Genomic DNA, 7397 nt, shown 5'->3' with positions numbered 1-7397 from the left:
GTTGTTGTTGTTGTTGTTGTTGTTGTTGTTGTTGCAGCAGCAGCAGCAGATGTTGTTGTTGTTGGAGATGATTTTGTTGCTGTTGTTGATGCTGCCTTGGCTGTGATTGAGAAACACCAGCAGACATAGCCATTGCAGGTGAGCCTTCAATGGTGTGTAGTTTCAACCTCACCTCCAACGTCAACGACGAAGCCTTCTTCTTATTTCCAAACAAAAAGTTGGCAGACACATTCTGACATACTCTACCAGGTATAAGACACGATTCCTTTGACGATACAAGCGACGAGAGCACGCCATTTGAAACGAATGGCTCATCCGGCTGCTCAGTGATATCCTTGTAGTAAACAGCATAGTCGTGAGAATTTAGCTTGAAATTCTCAGGGTTGGATCGAAGCAACTGCTTGATGCAGCTTCGGAGCTCAAATGCTCCCAAGGTTATTAGTTCTGGGACATCAGAATATGTTGTTTGGATTGGCACTTCGGCTGTTTGCACAGGGAACTGCTGTGATGATCTTGATAGGAATGTAGTTGGATTGTCATCAAACGAATATAGTATCTTTATTTGCATCTGCTTTTGGTCATCTTCGGTAGTCATTGTGAGTGGATGTGTTGTGACTTGGTGTTGATGATGATGATGATGATGATGATGATGATGATGATGATGATGATGATGGATGTTGGTACTGCTTGTTGTCAGGGTGCTGTATTAAAGTGTAGGCCTTGATGGAAAGGAATAACACTGACCAACAGGAGTAGCAATGAAAAGTTTGTTGTGGTTTGGGATTTGCCTTGGGTAAGAGAAAAAAATTTGTTGCTCTTTTGTTGCTCTTTTGTTGTTGTTTTGTTGTTTGTTGTGTATTCTGTAGATGTATGTGTGTGTATGTGTGTGTATGTGTGTGTAAATATATGTCTCTCTCGCAAATCAAGTGGAATTTCAGGACCAATTGACTTGATGATTTTTGGTTGTTTATAGTTTTAAAGCGTGTACTTGTTGATCCGTATTGCCATTCCTCTACGCTATGGCCTACTCTTGATATCCCTACAAATGCTCACCAATCTGTTGATTGATCCAATCTTTATGGTGAGACAGGCCGTATAACAGTCTTGTGAGGTGTGTGCAAGCCAACGTTGAAGGGTGTTTGTGTTACACTGTTGTATCTTTTGTTACGTGAATCAAAACAACGCGAAAATTATTTTTGTTTAGGTGGGTTTTTGTGTGGCTGATTTTCGCAGCAATTGCTACCATCACTAACTATAACGAGTCTGTGCAACATGGAAGGAACACAGACACAGTGTAGGAGACGTACCACACACAAAGAATTGAAAATATGAGGGCACTTCATCGAAAGGTTAATGAATTATCAAAATACATCTTCTAAGGTCTATATACAAAGTCTATTCACAAAGTACAGTACGTCTTTTAATCCATCCCCACGATACTCTTGATCTCACCTAGATTCTTCAGTGCAACTTCTCGAGCACTATCCCTTCCCTCCTTGCAAACATGATCAAGGTAATCCTTATTCTTGAGAAGCTCGTCGTACAACTGCCTCTTATCACTGAATTCATTGATAATCAACTCAGAAACATAATCTTTCAAACCTTTATGGTCCTTCAAGTGTTGCACACTTGCCACGGTTTCCTCAATGGACTCATTTGTTAGTCCTGATATAATATTGATCAAATTGGACACACCTGGTCTTTCCACTGGATCAAAACTCCAATCGCCTTGTATCGAATCAGTGGTGGCTTTCCGTATCTTCAGTTGAATTTGTTCTGGTGAATCGGTCACGTAAACACATGAGGCTTGTACCGGGTCTGACTTGGACATTTTCTTTTCTGGGTTCTTTAAGCTAAGGATTTTCTTTGCAGGAGTCAACAAGGTCTTGGGTAAGGGGAAGTAGTCCACACCGTACGTATTATTGAAAAGCTTTGCAAGGTTTCTACAAAGCTCCAAATGCTGCGACTGATCATCACCCACGGGTACATGGGTTGATCTGTATAGCAAAATGTCGGCAGCTTGCAATGCAGGATAGCAAAACACTCCAGCTTTTGTGGATTCCATCACCTTTTCATCTGTTATTGAACTCGTTTGCGATTGCTGAGCCTTCAGTTTCCATTGCGTCATTCGATTCAACTGGCCCATGCTTGTCATACAAGTTAAAAACCAGCTCAACTCCAGATGTTCAGGAACGGCGGATTGAAAGTATAGTATGCATTTACTTGTGTCCAACCCACTTGCCAATAAGCTTGCAATTGCTTGATATCTATTCTCCTTCAATTCTGACGCCGGCTTGAAACTTGTAAATGCATGCAAGTCAGCAATACCGAAAATGAATCGGCTCGTTGGGTTGGAATTGGATAAGGTTCTCCAGCTCTTCACTGCACCTAGATAATTTCCCAAATGGATTCGTCCTGTTGGTTGAATCATTGAAAACACCCTGGAGTTCTGTGGAAGGTTGTCGTATCGATCTAGCTCTTGGATTGTGGAGGGTGTAGAGGACACATTAGAGTACCTCCTCGCCAATGCAACTGCTCTTGTAGATCTCGAGCACAACATTTGGTGTGAAGTATGGTGTATCCTGATCACGAGAGATAATTATTTTTCTTTTTTTCTTCTTTTTTTTTTTTTTTGTCTTTTTAAGACAATTTCGAATTTTATGTCTATTAATACAAAAGCCTAAGTGTGCTACGATACATCATGCATTGCGGGCTGCAGTTTGACCACCATCAGTTTGAAAGCCACCAACTACATCCTTTATCTGTATACCGCTGTTGGTCAACCTTCTCTCCAACTTTAATCTCTGCAACTCTCTCCACCTTGTCAATTTCGAGTATTCATGTAACTTGAATCCAAATACTCGAGGCACGTATGTCTCCTTTGGATGTATTGGTATCATGTTGGGGAAATTCTGGAAAAACATGGCTGGAAACGAAGTGCCAAAGTAAGCACCATCAATTACTGAATGGCGTCCCGATTTGGGATTGTACAAATCCTCACACTTGGAACAGTATAATTTGACACTTGCCATACGTGGTTGGTCATTCAATCCTATTGGCAATAAAGGGTTAAGCTGACAATGAACTCTTGGACAATAACCAAAGTCTCCATTACGAAACTTTTCAAACATCTTGTTCAAACCCCTTGTCGTCAAAATGTATCGTGCGTGAATTAAACCATACAAAATCCTCGCGTTATGTTCCAACGGCTCTCGATGCTCTTCTGGTTGCGAGTCGATATCAATGACATCGGTTATTATATCTATTAGCGTCGGAAGCTTGGACACTTCTTGGTTCAACCCAGTTAGATTGAACCGGTCACGTATGTATTCATCGTCTATGTCACAAAAGTACTCGTTACCCTTTATACCCAAGAACGAGTCAATCCAATACTCTGTAAAGTCAGAACTGGAATCAGTCACATACTCCTCGTTAGGCATGATTTCTGAAAAAAAAATAAAAAATTATAAATTCAATAAACGGGTACCAGAATTAGGTGGCAAATTAACTTCCAGTTTAGTGTTATAGTATTTAGTTCCCGGTTGATTGGGATGCCCTTATTGCCTTGAAAATAAGTGCACTATCTGACTTGTAATTATAAATTGTCTGATTAATCGATGTGTTTGTTCAATTTTTTTTCGTCTCTCTCTCTTTCTCTTTCCTTTGTCGTAAACACAATTTAAAACACGACACGACATTCAACTGTAAACAAAAAGATATCTACAACCACAACACAACACAACACAGCACAACACAACACAGCACAGCACAACACAACAGTCTTGAATCAACACATACATATTTACACTCAACGCCATACATATATGAGAAGACAAAGCACTATTGCTGCTACTCCAGTTAGAGGAGTAAGACCACTAGCTAAAAAAGACGCATTTCCATACTTGGATACCAGAGAGATAACCTCATGCCTATTGGAGTGTGATTTCAACGTCTCGTTAGATCTAGTTGCAAAACCAACCAGCGAGTTCATTATCAGCTTGTTTACTCATTTCCTTGAGGTGTTTATGGGAATTGACAATTTGTACGATCGATCAAAGGATCAAGCAAAGAGAAGGTTGCAAGTGTTGAAAAGATGGAATAACGAGCCAGCAGCAGGAACAAACGCAGAAGGTCCTGATCCCAATGGTGGTGCCGTTGACGCTGACATAGCCGAGGAGGATGATATTGATCCAACACCTACGGATGAGATCCTCACAATGTATAGGTGTTGCCGAAAGTTTTTCCACAACATTGGCGTGGAGGATCTCTCACTTTTAGACTTGACGCGTCCAGAGGGAGCGAGCACGAGGCGATTACTAAGTGCTGTTGTAAACTACCTACGTTTTAGAGAAGGCATCTCGTCGGAATACGATGAGCTAGCTCAGGAAGCAGATGCCACAACTAATCGGATACAACAACTACAAGAGGAAAATGAGGCACGTGTTTCACAAATCAATGATTTGCAGAGGAGATTGACGTTTGAAGATGACGGACGCAGTGATGTTCCTAGACACGAGTTGCAACACGTTCTCAATTACAACAGAAAATTGGAGTCCAAGCTTCGTCAGCTTAAGGAGACTCAAGAGAGGTTAACCAATCAACATGACGACTATAAGACAGAGAAAAATACTCTAGCACAGAGGCTCAACGACATTGGTTACAGGTGCGATGAGACGACTGGCGAAATTGAAAACTTGAAAAATTACAAGGAGAAGGACATTGGTCAGTTGACTACAATCGTGAATGATTTGGACACGGATGTTGAAGGGTTGATAAAAACCTTTGTCACATTTGACAAGCAGTATCAAAATTTGGGCAAGACCCTTGACACAATGCAAGTGAATGAATTGAGCGTAAAGAATTTGATTAAAGTTGCAGAAGAAATCTCGAAACTGATGAACAAAGACGAAAATGATCTTTACAATATACGTCAACATAATGATAAATTGCAAAGCATCACTCGAGAGTCGAACGACTTGGCTAAACAAATTGAAACTAGATCCGAACAATTGGCTAAATATGAAAAAAAATATGATGATTTAGAAGAGCAGTATAAAAAGAAACTCGAGACATTGACCGAAAAGTTGAAACAAACAAATCAAGCTTTAGATGATGTGATGAAGCTAAAAACAGAACGAGGCGAAGAGAATAAGCGAACGAGTTCACTTATCAAAAGAATCGAGCAGGAAACTGATGATATAATAAGCAACTTTGCCAAGGAGGTTAAATTTAAAGAAGCTCAATTGGCACAGTTACAGGATCTACTCAAGTCTTATATAGAACGTTTGTCCAAAACGTTTCTCAAACAGAGAGAAGATAGTTAGCTGATGCACAAATGTTATTACTCTATTTAGATCTTGCTTTTGACTAATTATCTATCTGTATTTTCTTTGCTTACTCGATGCGAGGTTTGTGAGTTCAGTACACTCGTGGCATCTGCTTTATTCTGCAATCGATTTATACCATTAGATTCTTTCAATTGCTCTGTTTTCTCCTCATCTTTTTCGCTATCACCTGTTTTGATATCCTTCGTCTTGGGTATCCTTTTCAGCGTTGTGAACATCGACGCGAAAAAGCACACCACAGCTAATCCCAATCCGAAATAAAATACATTCTTCAATGCTTTTACAAATTGATCCAAAACCATCTCTTGAACTTCAGTAGGCAATTGATTAACCAACCTTGGATTAGATATCAAGGACTTGGGCATCATACTAGTAAACTCCGCATACCCATCAACATTTCTGCTGATATCACGTTGCAAATTTTGAATGTACCTCGTTCCAGTAACTTGGAACAACAATTGGGCAATCGTGACTGAAACAGTTGATGCCAACTCTCTAGCAAAATTAAGCAAAACAGTCACCAAAATCAATGCTCCTGGGATATCCTTTGGAGCTACTAGTTGAGCGCTCAAAGTGGAGCTCTGGAACTGCAAACCAATGGCTATACCGGAAACTATCAAAATCCCAATCCTTTTCCCAACACTTGAATGCTTATCCAACAACAACAAGAGTCCAGATCCAAGCGGACTCAAAACTCCTGAAACAATCATTGTAATTTTAACGTTTTTCGTCCAGTTGATAAAGAATGAGTTGACCACTGACGTAACTGAAACAGAAATAACTAGAGGCAACAAGTCTATTCCTGATTGCAACGAGCTCGCATTAAACGCCACTTGGAAGTAAACAGCCAAATAAGTCAAGTTGGATATAAAGAATCCAAAATTGAACATGGCACTAATCAATGCAGTCATTGTAGTAAATGATTTCACAAATTCAGGTAAAATTATAGGGTTGGTTGAATACCCAAAATTCCAAATTGCAAATATAATGAGCAATATCCCACCAATGGTGAATAAACAAATCACCGCTGCTGATCGCCAAGGATAGTCGATCCCACCAAAAGTCAACCCCAAAAGAACCAATACTAGTCCCAGAGTCATGAAAAACGTACCCACATAATCGATGGTGGACAACTTTTGCCGGATATTTCCCTTTGGTTTTGGAGGATTGAATCCAAACACAAGAATTAAAAAACTGACTCCGCCAATTGGCAAATTTATGTAAAAACACCACCTCCAAGTGATCTTTTCCAAAGCACCACCAATTATGGGACCAAGCACACTCGAGGTTGACCACACCATCGAGACTGACGCAAAAACCAACGACCGCCTTGATATTGGAACACTTTCGGTCAAGATAACCATCACCATACTCTGGATAGCACCACCACCAACACCTTGAATCACACGACCACCAATTAACAAACTCATTGAGTTGGAAAGTGCTGAAATTAAGGACCCAATTTCAAAAATGACAATTCCGGTCAAAAGTGTGGCTTTGCGGCCAAATGCGATTGAAAGTTTACCATAGGAGGGAATTAAGCACGCCATCGGTAACATGAAACCAGAAGTTAACCACCCCACTTTGTCAAATGCGTTGAAATGCTCACCCACAGTGGTCAAGATGGTTGATACAATAGTCTGGTCTAAAGCGGCAATGAATAGAGTGACAATGCACGATAATATGGTGAGTAGCAACGGTACTCCATGGAGGTACTGTTCATGTGCCTTTGTTCCATCACCTGCGTCTGCTTCGTAGTATTTCTTTTGCTCAGATGTTTGTCGTATTATTGGCTCGCCCTCCACTTCAGAGTTTTGTCTCTCGCTCGTGTGAGTTGATGGTTCAGAAATCATTGGAGATTCTTCCTTGGCGGAGGTTCTATTCGGTGTCGGTGAGGAGGATGATGATGCTCCTTCTGACATTATGAAAGCTCTTGTGGGATCCTTGTACTTCTTCTGAGTTGCTTAAATATGCCTAACTGGGTAGTTATATGGGATCCTCCATCTGATATAGTGCGTTATTATACCTCTATGTGGGGCTGAAGAGGGTAGA

The 7397-nt window shown here is 40.6% G+C and overlaps 5 protein-coding genes across 5 annotated transcripts in view; 1 reads left to right on the top strand and 4 right to left on the bottom strand. All coding sequences in view use genetic code 12, as the record gives it.

The window, feature by feature from the left end:
- KGF57_001630 (uncharacterized protein) overlaps positions 1-595 on the bottom strand; it is a gene marked incomplete at both ends in the record, with an annotated part of 2076 nt that extends 1481 nt beyond the window's left edge. The window contains one exon of the mRNA XM_051750856.1: positions 126-595. Coding sequence (XP_051609879.1) covers positions 126-595 — 470 coding nt within the window. The remainder of the gene's footprint in view (positions 1-125) is intronic.
- Positions 596-1420: 825 nt separating this feature from the next.
- On the bottom strand, positions 1421-2560 carry MSW1 (tryptophan--tRNA ligase; the record flags this gene model as incomplete). The annotated part of the gene is made up of 1 exon (XM_051750854.1): positions 1421-2560. The coding sequence occupies one exon, from the start codon at positions 2558-2560 to the stop codon at positions 1421-1423; it is 1140 nt and encodes a 379-aa protein (XP_051609878.1).
- A 139-nt stretch (positions 2561-2699) lies between these two features.
- On the bottom strand, positions 2700-3440 carry CKB2 (casein kinase 2 regulatory subunit; the record flags this gene model as incomplete). The annotated part of the gene is made up of 1 exon (XM_051750853.1): positions 2700-3440. One exon carries the CDS (start codon positions 3438-3440, stop codon positions 2700-2702), a length of 741 nt encoding a protein of 246 aa, XP_051609877.1.
- A 384-nt stretch (positions 3441-3824) lies between these two features.
- NUF2 (kinetochore-associated Ndc80 complex subunit) lies at positions 3825-5324 on the top strand (the record flags this gene model as incomplete). The annotated part of the gene is made up of 1 exon (XM_051750852.1): positions 3825-5324. The coding sequence occupies one exon, from the start codon at positions 3825-3827 to the stop codon at positions 5322-5324; it is 1500 nt and encodes a 499-aa protein (XP_051609876.1).
- Positions 5325-5371: 47 nt separating this feature from the next.
- SGE1 (Sge1p) lies at positions 5372-7267 on the bottom strand (the record flags this gene model as incomplete). The annotated part of the gene is made up of 1 exon (XM_051750851.1): positions 5372-7267. One exon carries the CDS (start codon positions 7265-7267, stop codon positions 5372-5374), a length of 1896 nt encoding a protein of 631 aa, XP_051609875.1.
- Positions 7268-7397: the final 130 nt, after the last annotated feature.

This window comes from Candida theae (assembly GCF_024610275.1).
Source record: "Candida theae strain CBS 12239 chromosome Unknown scaffold40, whole genome shotgun sequence".
NCBI classification, from domain to species: domain Eukaryota; kingdom Fungi; phylum Ascomycota; class Pichiomycetes; order Serinales; family Debaryomycetaceae; genus Lodderomyces; species Lodderomyces theae.
The sequence above is the reverse complement of the archived record's forward strand: the minus strand, read 5'-3'. Positions and strand labels throughout refer to the sequence as shown.